The 12,895-nt window shown below is 49.6% G+C and overlaps 1 protein-coding gene across 4 annotated transcripts in view; it reads right to left on the reverse strand.

Moving 5' to 3' along the window:
* The window catches only part of ARHGEF10L (Rho guanine nucleotide exchange factor 10 like), a 154,900-nt gene that overhangs the window by 10,214 nt on the left and 131,791 nt on the right, over window positions 1-12,895 (reverse strand). For all 4 annotated transcript variants that reach the window (XM_088463237.1, XM_088463236.1, XM_088463234.1 and 1 more), the window contains 3 exons: window positions 12,082-12,236; window positions 11,564-11,706; window positions 6,873-7,041 (listed from right to left, as the gene is read on the reverse strand). In XM_088463237.1, coding sequence (XP_088319363.1) covers window positions 6,873-7,041; window positions 11,564-11,706; window positions 12,082-12,236 — 467 coding nt within the window. The remainder of the gene's footprint in view (window positions 1-6,872; window positions 7,042-11,563; window positions 11,707-12,081; window positions 12,237-12,895) is intronic.

The raw sequence follows: 12,895 nt of genomic DNA on the forward strand, positions 1-12,895 counted from the left end.
GGGCGGGCGCCCTGTGGACCCTATGGACTTCGTAGAAACAGAGATAACAAAGGTAAGTTCTTACCATATCTCTTGTTTTCTACTTCAGGGTCCATAGGGGGTCCACAGGGTTGACCTTGGGGATTTCCCAAAGCAGTTCAACCAAGGGTGGGGACGCTCCTGTGCTGAGAGGAGAATCCGTCGCCAAAAAGGAAGCATCCTGAGAGGCAAAGGAAACCAATGCCTAGAACCTTAAAAAGGTGTGGACAGAAGACCACGTGGCCACCTAGTAAGGCAAAACAGCCGAGGCGCCACAGCGAGCCGCCCACAAGGGTTACATGGCCAGAGAGAAAAAAAACAAGCATCAACAACAGAAAGGCCTACCCCTGGGTAAGCCCCTGAGGAAGACATACGAGGCCATCCAGCCAACATTTAGTTATAGGCCGGCCATCCTTTCCTGTGAAAACTAGAAATCTCAGACCACCAATAAGGAGTCTGATTTCCGTAAGGAGCTTGAACGGATCACATAAATCCAAAGAGGCCGGACCACAGTCAGTCAGTCAGTCAGTCAATGAGGCCACACCAGCCGAGAGGACTGGGGGCTGTATGGCTGTACCATAAGTTCCAGAATAATATGGAACCTAAAAACCACATTAAGAAGAAACACAGGGCGATAGCAACTCACACCCTGACATGATGCCCTCCAGAAGAGGGAGCCACATGAGAATGCTCCTGGTTAATATAAACACCCTGAGAGAAAGAGAGAGCCTAAGCAATAGACCATGTAATGGCTATCACAACCAGCGGTTCCATCGACTGTCCCCGGAGGGAACGAAGAACCACTACTAACTCCCAAGGATTCCCTAGGGAGGACAAATGGAGGCATAAGCCAGAAAACACACCAAAGGATGAACTGGATACCAGAGTGGAGCAATTCCATATCTTAACCATACCGACAGTGTAGAGAACCGCACTGTCAGGAAGGCCAGGCCGAGGGTGAAACCCAAGCCAGCCGGCAGGAATGCCAGAATATCTGGAAATCCTGGACACCGGAGGATCACATCGACAGGTACGATACCGTAAGAATTTCGTATGTCACAGTCTGTGGCAGATCCCAGCAAAGTCTGGCCTGTCTGCTCTAAACATCTCAATGAAGACAGAGCCAGGGAAGCCCTAGGACCACAGCAGGGGCGCAGTCATAGACAAACGATCCAGGTACAGGGGAAAACAAGGACCTTGAGACAACAGGTCCAGATAGTGAAGCAGTAGGAACGGAGCATCGATGAGGAGACTCCGAAAATCCTAGTACCAGTGACGTCTGGGATGAACTGGAGCCCCCAGAAGGAAAGCCCCTCCATCTCGAATTAAACTTCCGAAGACCTCGAGGAAGAAGGGAGACCGGAGGACACAGGTACAAAAAGTGGAAGGACCACTTCACTGACAGAGTCACTGAAGGTAGCTTCAGTACTCCTAGAGCTGGACTCTAACACCGGTAGTGTGTGATAAGAGTCAGAAGGCCATGAGGACCAATCACCTCAGGGAGGCCCCCTCTGCTCACCAGGAGTTGAAACCTCTCTTGGAGAAGAGACTAGTCCCCGGGTTGCATGTCGTGACGGCTGAGGAAGCCCGCTTCCCAATGGAGAGCTCCCGGAATGAACACTGCAGAGTTGGCCAGGAGAAGACCCTTGGACTATGTCAGAATGTATGATATTCCTGTCATTGCCACCCAACTACCAGTGTTGCCTAGATGGAAGCCACTGTTGTGACACTGTTGGACTGAACCTATGCAGGTTTACCGTGACATAAGGGTTAGGCCAGAGTGAAGGCCCAAGACAGCCGAAAGTTCCAACAAGTGGCAGGGCGGAAGCGACAGACATCCAGCTACCCCGAAATGAATGCGGACCAGACACTGTCTGCAGCAAAGAATACCCTGGACGAGATGGCCATAGCCACCCGGACAGAGACCGACTCGCCTCCGGAGAGAGCATCATCGTCCGAACAGCGATCCGATGGAAAAAACTCGATCCATCTGGAGAAGAGTCAATTATGGCAAGGCCTGGAATGGAACTGATCACATTCCCCCCTCCCAAAAGGTAGACACTCTGGGAGACCGCGCATCACCAAGAGTAATGACACATGTCGACCGCGTAGACATCCGCACACTCCAAGTTGAAGAGCGAAGAGCTTGTCTTACGCCAGAAAAATTCCCAGATTCCTGAGAATCCAGCAGTGCTCCCAGATGAAGAATACTCTGTGAGGGATGCAGGGAGGACTTTTCTCCGGTGACTAATTATCTGTGCCGAGAAAAAGCCACGGTTATCCTGACCCGGCGGTAAAGGACCTCGGTGATCCTGCTAAAAGCAGGATGACGTCCAGAGAAAGGAGCATTCGGATACACTGAACAGGTGAACCGTCAGAAAATCCGTAAAGCTGGTAAACCCCGGTGGAGTTAAGGACAGTCCCAAAAGGCAGAGCCCGAAACTTGCAAGTTTTGCTGTGGCACAGCAAACCTGAACCCCTGCTGATGAGAGGGCTCTGTATGTACCCGTAGGTACGTATCCTGAATACTCAGATATACCATAAAGTCCCCAGGCTCCAAACGTCGGATGATGGAGCAAGGAGGATTCCACCTGAGTCCAGGCACCCTTGGAATCTGATTCAGGGATTTGAGACAGAGTATAGGCAAATGAAGGACCAGTCAGTCACTGCCCCAGAAAGAAAAAAGAACAACCAGTCCCTCGCTGAGATAGTGAGGCTGGCCGAAATAGCTCTGCTTACCGCAAAAGCTGTATAGCTTTCTGGGTTTGTAAGGCCCTGATCGGAAGAAGGGCCCGTGTAACAACGCCTGTGAGGAGGCCGCCTGAGCAATGAGAGGCCGTTGAGAATCAGTATCTCACTCTGGAATCCCCCAGATGTAGACCTGCCCCGTCAGGCTGAAGGCTTATCCTCCGGCGTAGAAGCAGGGCCGTCCAGAAGTCCAGGACAGCTCGGTACTAGATATGGTGGCCCCCGTGGAGGCCCAGCCTAGGAAAAAAGAGGCCTTTAGGCTGACCCTGAGGACAAAAAGACTTAACAGAGTTAGTCCGAATGTAGTGGGAGTAGCTAAAGACAAAATCTCTCCATTAGTGATACTGCCAATGATGCAACAATCTTGTCAAGGCCGGACCAAACAAGATCTTCCCCATAGTAGGAGACTGCACCTCTGCTTTCCCATAACGCAGCCATTGGGTATTGCGGCGGATACAGACGCAGCCGAAACCCTGAAAGTTAGAAGACCGGCATCCAATGTAGGTAATCCCACATATGACCACTGCATATTTTATGTGAGCGGCAAAAGACATTTGAATCCCAAACGTGTTGAAGGGGAAAAACATTACAAATGCATCAGCCGAGCATGCAACAGTATTAACCAACCATGCGATGGCCATGGTTGGACGGGCAACAGGCCCTGAAAACGAGTATACTGATTTCAGGTAAAGTTACCACCGACGGATCCGTAAAATCCGTCCAGGCCGGGATGGGAGGCATATTAATGCCTGTAACCCGACGATTAACATACAAATCCACCCCAGAAGGAGATTTCTATTACTTGTGAGGACCCTCAGGGAATGGGAAACAGGAGGCCTTTGTGACCCCTCGTATCTGGCGACAGCCAGACTCCCGCCATGAGATCCACCCGCTGGGCAGAAACGAGGAATGTATGATACAGGTGCAGGATCGACATTCTCTATATCCAGAATGAACCCGGCTACCAGCCCCAAAGCAGGAATAATAATACGAAATCGGCTCCCCCCATGTGAGGGGGAAAGAGCCGAATACACCCTCCAGTTCACGGCAGAGCCACTGGGAAGTAACCACAGGGCGTATATCACGCCATTTAGTATTTCGTAGAAAACGACATCCACCAGGGTGGCCGTTGTGGTAATCCCTGCAAGGGGAATGACAGACCGATGCGGTATCGGAGGTAATTCATGTACTGTGAAAAACCCCGGCAGGGAGCGATAGTCTGTGACACAGGGGTAAAGTGCAAGTAATTGCGAGATACCCAGAGTTGAAAAGGGCAGTATGGTGAAGTAACCACAAGCGAGTTTCGACAATGGGGCCCGCCCGGCGAGCCTCAAAGGAGAGGATCCTGAGGAATAAACCGCCCAAAGGGGTCGTGCAAGGGGCCCGTCACCAAATGGCGCCGCATACAAAACCTTTCTGAGTCAAATCCTCCGCACTAATACCTGCAGCACATGGCTTGCAGGATAGCAATAATGGGTGCAGTATCGTGCGCAATCTCCTGGTCAGATATATTTGACTATCTTAACGGAAATATTAAGCAGCACCATACCGGTCCTGACTGACGCTAAGATTAGCTGCAGAGACCCATTATCAGCGTATGCAACACACAGTTCCATCTAAAATATGGCAACGTGCAGCACGCAACAGTATGTGACAAACCTCACAAATATTAACAAGTATATATATGTGAGGTCTCAGAACCACCCTAGGTACACCTGTATTAGGGCAGATAAAGAAAAGGGATAGATATACACTGACAGGTGAGAAAAGCAGACAGTCAGCACTAGCATAAGTCACATACAATGCAGAAAAACATATATACATACATTTGCATGACATATAATATACTGCACAATGTCGCTACATTCAACTGCCCAGATTCAGTGTCTGGGAAGGCTATAGCGCTGTGTACACTCACCCACAATGGCCAGGTACGCAGGGGGACTGGGCTCACTGACATCCTAAGAGTTCTGCAGCACCACCGAGAGATAATGGCCGCTGGAGACCTCAGAAGAAACGTGGCCCGCGGAGGAAGCAGCTCAGCGACGCCAGACTGCGTGTTGAAAGGCGCACTGAGCTGAGGGGAGGAGCAGCTAGACAGGGAAGGCTTCCTCCCCTGGCTAGCAAGTAACCCCCCGGGATGCCGGCTCCCGCTGCCGCTATAATCCCTGGCGGGCTAGTGGACACGCGGGGTATGCCTCCATGGAGGGGGAGCCCGCCGCCACCGCTAGCGCCTCTGGTCTGTCCCCAGAGACCGGAGGCATAAGGCTGCATGTACACGCGGGTCACCGCAAGCGGTGACCACGCGACTTACCTGTCCCCGTCGATCCGGCAGCAGCCTAGGGATTCTTCCAGAGTCTGGCTAGTACAGACTCTGGGGTCCCGGTGCGATCCCCAGATCTGTACTGGCGTCGCAGCGCCGGCGGGGTGTAGGAGCGGCAGCTTAGACGTCCATTGGACAGTCTGACGCTGCCGCTCTGAAGAGTAGTAAAAAATAATAAAACTCTTTTTTAAAATAAATTTTAAGCTTAGGGGCTGCTAATCAGCTCCCCACTGCACTAACGGTGACCCGACTCCGGCCGGGCACCAACTTAAACTGAGGTGCCTCTGGCTGGGGGGCGGGGTTATAGGGAGAGTGGACCCAAGTGCATCCTGGGAGCTAAAAGCTTTAACTGCGTGGTGCCCGGATTTGGTTCCCAACCTATACCCCAAGGTCAACCCTGTGGACCCCCTATGGACCCTGAAGTAGAAATACTCCTACATGTCAGTATGAGTGAGCACTATGGAGTATTACCTGTCAGTAGTATTGAGCATTAATATACTCTTACATGTCAGTATGAGTGAGCACTATGGAGTATTACCTGTCAGTAGTATTGAGCATTAATATACTCTTACATGTCAGTATGAGTGAGCACTATGGATATATTACCTGTCAGTAGCATTAATATACTCCTACATGTCAGTATGAGTGAGCACTATAGAGTATTACCTGTCAGTAGCATTAATATACTCCTACATGTCAGTATGAGTGAGCACTATGGATATATTACCTGTCAGTAGCATTAATATACTCCTACATGTCAGTATGAGTGAGCACTATGTAGTATTACCTGTCAGTAGCATTAATATACTCCTACATGTCAGTATGAGTGAGCACTATGGAGTATTACCTGTCAGTAGCATTAATATACTCCTACATGTCAGTATGAGTGAGCACTATGGAGTATTACCTGTCAGTAGCATTAATATACTTCTACATGTCAGTATGAGTGAGCACTATAGAGTATTACCTGTCAGTAGCATTAATATACTCCTACATGTCAGTATGAGCGAGCACTATGGATATATTACCTGTCAGTAGCATTAATATACTCCTACATGTCAGTATGAGTGAGCACTATGGAGTACTACCTGTCAGTAGCATTAATATACTCCTACATGTCAGTATGAGTGAGCACTATAGAGTATTACCTGTCAGTAGTATTGAGTATTAATATACTCCTACATGTCAGTATGAGTGAGCACTATAGAGTATTACCTGTCAGTAGTATTGAGCATTAATATACTCTTACATGTCAGTATGAGTGAGCACTATAGAGTATTACCTGTCAGTAGCATTAATATACTCTTACATGTCAGTATGAGTGAGCACTATGGAGTATTACCTGTCAGTAGTATTGAGCATTAATATACTCTTACATGTCAGTATGAGTGAGCACTATGGAGTATTACCTGTCAGTAGCATTAATATACTCTTACATGTCAGTATGAGTGAGTACTATGGAGTATTACCTGTCAGTAGTATTGAGCATTAATATACTCTTACATGTCAGTATGAGTGAGCACTATAGAGTATTACCTGTCAGTAGCATTAATATACTCTTACATGTCAGTATGAGTGAGCACTATAGAGTATTACCTGTCAGTAGCATTAATATACTCTTACATGTCAGTATGAGTGAGCACTATAGAGTATTACCTGTCAGTAGTATTGAGCATTAATATACTCCTACATGTCAGTATGAGTGAGCACTATAGAGTATTACCTGTCAGTAGCATTAATATACTCTTACATGTCAGTATGAGCGAGCACTATGAAGTATTACCTGGAAGTAACAGAGTACGGGTGGAGATATTGATTTCTTGCAGTAGTTCCAGGGTCTCGGTATGGAAAAGGCGAATGGAGGACCCCTCGGAGAACGCCATCCACACCCCTCCGCCAGCTCGGATCATGTGAGTAACACTCACCCCCTCATCTTGCAGGGCCTCGAAACTCTGTGGGGAATTATCACAAGGAGATAAGAGTCATTAGATGGCAGAGAATACAGATGGGCCAACCACGCTATTTATACATAGCAATGCCGGTAACCCCAGGTCTGGGAATTACCACTGCTGACGCTAACTCAACCCACAGCTCAGACCCTACAGCCAGCATGAGACATCCCAGAGTCTGCTATCCTGACCTGAAGGCAAACTTGCGCCCCCTAGTGAGTACAGAATCCACTGCACGCTGAGGCTCGTATACATTATACAGAACAGCTGGGGAGAAGTTCTCTCTCCTCCCCACTGCTCCATACACAACAGTATCATCTAACCAAGCAGCCACCCCCTGGGGGGCAGAATCAAGAATAAATTCCAGGCAAGGACTAATTAATTTACACCTCCATCTCTCAGCTAATCAATAGATATAATTAAATCCTGGTTACAATTGTTCCTGCAGTAAAGTGTGACCATGTCATTACCACACTATGCAATGACCAAGCTCAATGAAGCGGAGCGCCATTCCCCGAGCGGTTACTAAACATGACGCCGGCGACATAACCTATTCCCCAAAATAAGGGGCGGGGGGGGGGGGGGGGGGGCAGTCACAGCGCACAGCCGGCTGGTTATATCCTGCTGTGAGCTGATGAGATGCTGGAAAATGAAGTATATATAGTAAGGCTGGGCATATACACTTTATAAAGCTACGTCTTCTACCGGGTCCCGCCATTGTCATGATCGTACTCCTGCCTTGTGGTACAAAGGGGTCTAGATACTAAGCAGTGTTAGGAGACAGAGTGAAAAGTGATAAGAAAGTGATACGGTGCCAGCCAATCAGCTCCCAACTGTCATCTCGCAGGCTGTGTTTGAAAAATGACAGTTGGGAGCTGATTGGCTGGCGCCTTATCTCTTTCTTATCACTTTTCACTCTGGGCCTGATTCAGAGCCGGACGCTATTTGCGAACGCTCGTTCAGAAAAAGGGGCTGGCTATTTAAATTGAGCGCTCGCTGTTTGCGGTCTGTTGACGCTTCTATGTCTGACCGAGCGAGCGAAACATGCGCTCGCTCTTTTGTAAAGACGCCCCTTGGCCACTCGCACCATACGTCATCTCCGCTATTTATTTGATTAATCGAGTACATCGAAAGGCGTATGAACTGCTCGCTATTCTTGAGGTAGCATTTTCCTACCGCAATCATGCGAGCAGTTCAGACTAAAAGACACCCAAGTGACGTGGTCGATGACGCTGCTTTGTTAATTATGCACACCCTTAAAACGCCCGTTTTGACAGTTTGGCACGCCTGCGTTCGGATCTCCACTCCCCGTTTTCAAGCTCCTTCCCCTGTTACCACCCACATACGCCTCATCCTGTCACTCAAATTAGCAGGCACTCGCTATTTTGCGAGCACATGATTTCCGACCGCACTAACAGATTGGCGCATGCGCATTACAACCCATACGCATGCGCAGATGTGCGAACATCGCTCGGAGCGAACGAGCGGCCGCTTACGAGCGGCTCTGAATCAGGCCCTGTGTCTCCTAACACTGCTTAGTACATAGACCCCAAAGGCTCCTGATGGTTGCCGCTCTGAATGAGACCACAGAGCTTTGATCCCCAGCAGTCAGTTATGCAATGAGGAAGCTGTGGCAGGAAGCGCGAGGTCACAGACGGCCGGAGAGAGGTTACGCCAGGCCCCTCTTCCCGTCTCCTGGGCCTCATTACACTGTCTGCAATGCGAGCATAGTACAGGAAATGCTGACGTACAATTCTGCTATATAATATCTATCTCATCATAAAGGAGACATCGGATATCCTGTGGGAGCTGCCATGTCACTTATGCAGGACCCGTCTATGCAAAGTTATTGTATAGTGTAACCCGTAGGCCATAATGGGATATATACTTTCTGCACTGTAAAGCACTACAGAATATGCTGGCGCTATAGACATAAGTGGTCAGGCTGGCGCCCGGTGGGTATTCCGCAGTTACGGGAGAGAATACAGCTGCCCATGGGCTGTAGTACCCTGGGGAGGGGATCATGTCGGTGAAACGCGTCGCTGCTTTGAAATGAGACATTTATATTGTTATTCCCAATTTTATCTGCCATCATTTTGGTGACTTAATGCTTTATTTTTATATTATTGCAATGTATGTATTTGAAGTGTTGTTTAGGAACCAATATACTAATTATTATAACCACCGGATGTATCTGAAACCTTTCCATAGCTGCATCTTATACCACATACAAATACCATAATAAGTATTTGTATGTGGTATAATAATAAATAACATTATAAAACTGATGATTTATTGGACGTTCATTATTATAAAACTCATCCCGTGCAATCACGGGCGCATAAAAATGGCCCAGCGTCTCAGTAACGGCAGCCATTCTGCGCAACCATAGGGTAATCAGTAGTCCGATAATCGACTGGTCTGCGACCGATGATGTGCCTTTGTATGCATCGGCTTGGATTGCGAAGCCGCCAGTGGGTGACTTAGTACAAATCCCGGCTGTATTCAAATTCGCAGCTGCGGATACGATAAACGTCCAACTGTGAATGGGGCCCATTGTTAATAGTTGATGTAAATTCCCTTTGTCCCCCGATGATCTCTCTCTTTCTACTAAACCTTTCACATGTGAATCAGCCTCTATAATCCTGCTCTTCCCCGACTCGATGTTCATTAGATAAGGCCCCTCTGCTGGGCAACCGCAAAGGTGAATGAGCCCCTAGCATTACTGAGCTGAAGGCTATGCCTGTAATCACTGATATGTACATGTCATATACCACAGTCCTTTATTCCTCTGCAGCAGATTGCTATGTTAGGGCGAGAGATTCCATTCAACAGGCAGGTAGTGACTGACGCACTTGCAGACTTACCCTGCAGAAATGCTCCGTGGGGATTGGTGGATTTATACAAACGGGTGTGGCCATTTTATAGTAACGCTGGTTGCTGCAGGCTCAGCTTATTGACCTATGGCCCTGATTCAGACCCGCTCGCTAGCCGCTGGCCGCTCGCTAGGTCTGTGGACGTATTTTTTTTCATTTTTTTTTCCTCCGTCCGCTCGCAAAGCTTTGGGAGCCCACCTACAGCTTGTGTGAGCGGCCAGGAGACCATCGTGATAATTGCTACCATCGGCCTTGTGACGAGACCCTGCGGTAGGGTCTAGCTGCCGCAAGGCCGAGTGGACTTCCTGCTCTAACAGAGCAGGAAGTCCACCACTGACATCAGTAGTGATGTCAGTTAGCCCTCCCTACAAACGCCAGGCGTTCCTAAGGGAACGCTTGCGTTTGTCCGGACCCCCCCTACCCGCCCACAAACGGGTCAAGCTGTCAGTCACCATCGACAGCCGCCCCGTCTTGTTGCGAGCCCTGTAGCGACTGAACTTCAGTAGCTCGGCGGGGTTTGCGGACGCGGCGCATGCGCAGTCCCAAAAGATCGGGCCGCTTATGAGCGCACAGCACTTCTATGTGAGATGAAATCAGGACATAATCCTAAGGATGTGGGAGGAGCCTCAGATGCTTGTAACGATGGGGGAAATAATTACTAGTAACAGAGCAGCAATGGATCATCAGGGTAACACTGATCAGTGGGCCTGATTGAGACCCGCTCGCAAGCACTATGCGCTCGCAAGCGGGTCGATGGTGGCCCCGTGCACACTGCGCGTGCGCGAGTCCCGGAGCGAGCGCAAAAAGCACTCGCTCCACCGCTCGCATCCAAAATGGGCAGCTGTCGATGTTGATTGAGAGCTGCCCCGTTTGGCAGGTGGGGAAGGGGGGTGGCTGAGCAAACGGAGGCGTTCCTGCAGGAACGCCTCCGTTTGTGGGCGACCCTACTGACATCACTAGTGATGTCAGTAGGTGGACTTCCTGCTCTAATAGTGCAGGAAATCCACTGGGGCTTGCGGCAACGAGACCCTACCGCAAGGGTCTCGTCGCAAGCCCGATGGTCGTGATGGTCTTGACCATCGCGACCATCATCATGGCTGCTCGCATAAGCTGTGGTTGGTAACCCACAGCTATGCGAGCGGCCAAGAGGCCACAACCAAAAAAAAAAAAACCACACGCCCTGATTCAGAGCGAGCGCTCGCTTTTTGCGAGGGGCTCTGAATCAGGCCCAGTGTGTTTTGTAGTTCAGATCTGAGAATGTCTTAAGTCTAGTGGTCACATTACTTGCGGGAAACCTGCTGGACAGGAAGACCTCTCATGAGTCCCCATTTACAGGAAGACCTCTCATGCGGGCATGTGCCCGGGATACCCATGAGCTGGAGATGGATTATTCATTAGGAACAGTCAGCAGCAGAGTTTGGAGATTTAATAGATGCAATCTTAGTTTGTAAATGAAGATATGAAAGCGCAGGAGAGAAGTGACCAAGAGAGAGGACTGTGGCAGAGGAATAATGGCTGGGGGGGGGGGGGGGGGCGGGGAGGGTCTGCATTCTGCCCATAACCGCAAAATATTGCCATACTGCCAGGAGCCACAGCCCAGCAGCTCTTGCACCGATCATTTGGGCGTGTCCACACATGGACGGTATTACCTGGACTTTCAGGGGCTCCGTCTCCAGCACGGTCACACGGTTCCGGCAGCTCGCCCATAGACAGTCATCTAGAATTAACAACGCTCGTATCGGGCTGGTTCCAACTCGCACCGTGGAGGAATTTTCAGGATCCCACAGGCCGCCTGATAGTGACCAATGAGAGGAGAGAAGTCAGCGGATCTAGCTTCCGACATTACGCGCCATAGCTGCAACCTGGCTACGTGTTATCTAAACCACACTGTGCTCAGAACCCACAGCCGTGTTCCTGCATACGGTAGAGATAAAACTAATAAGCGTCAACATGCAGTGCACGATCCCAAACCTGCCGCACACTCAGTTACAGCGGTATAGAAAGAGCTGTACACGCTTTATTTCTGCGTCCAGATTATACGGAGACAGGCGGCAGCATCAAAGATTTTGTTTATTTGAAGAACAAGGGCACCGACACCCTGAGAGTACCAGCGATGGTCTGAGAACTTTTGAAAAACTTTACACCATAATCATCGCCCGCTCCTTACCTTTGTTCTGCGGGTACAGCGCCAAGGTGCCGTCTTGCAGCCCCGCACACAGGTAGCTGGGGCTGAGCCGGAGGCAAAGAACCGGTTGTGAGCCTGGACTCTTCAGGGCCATCAGACAGGTAGAGCCGGTGTCTACGCTGCTGTAGACCATGATACTGAGAGAGAACAGAGAGGGGCATTAGGGGGTTCTGATGCCAGAAGCTTTATACATAATCTGTCACCCTACAAACCAACAAGAGAGGTGTCAGCTGCCGGTGACAGTAATGATCTCAGACACTGGCAGCTGCACCTCCTGCGTCTGCGACTGTACAACGAACCTACAATTCTCAGCAGCAGCATCCTTATACACCGTACCAGAAGCTCAAATGCCTGTCTGAAAATCAAAATAACTGACTGAAAATGTCAAGCCGATGGGGGAAGAAGAGCGCTGCCGGTACCTCTCATTACCCGGGAAGTAGGGGATTCAGAGGGGAGTCGCGTTACTATCCCATAATAGAAAGATTAACGGTGCGCACTCCTGGCTGTACATGCAGCCAAATCTGGGGATATCGTTTATGATGCCATGCTGCCGTTGTTTGTCATGGCCGACATCGGTAAGTGTATATACACTTACCAAGGTCGGCACCCCCGCCGTGCCCACCGCTGCAGATATCGGATCATGCACACATCGTCTAGTGTGTATGAGTTTACAGTCACTATGATGAGCACTGCTAAACACGGTACCAAGGAGGGAAATGTCATACACACAGGTGTAATCGCTGAGTGTCTCCTCCTACAGTCACTGTGATGAGCACTGCTAAACAAGGTACTAAGG

The sequence above is a fragment of the Taudactylus pleione genome, unplaced genomic scaffold (assembly GCF_031769625.1).
Source record: "Taudactylus pleione unplaced genomic scaffold, aTauple2 ptg001334l, whole genome shotgun sequence".
Taxonomy (NCBI): Eukaryota; Metazoa; Chordata; class Amphibia; order Anura; family Myobatrachidae; genus Taudactylus; species Taudactylus pleione.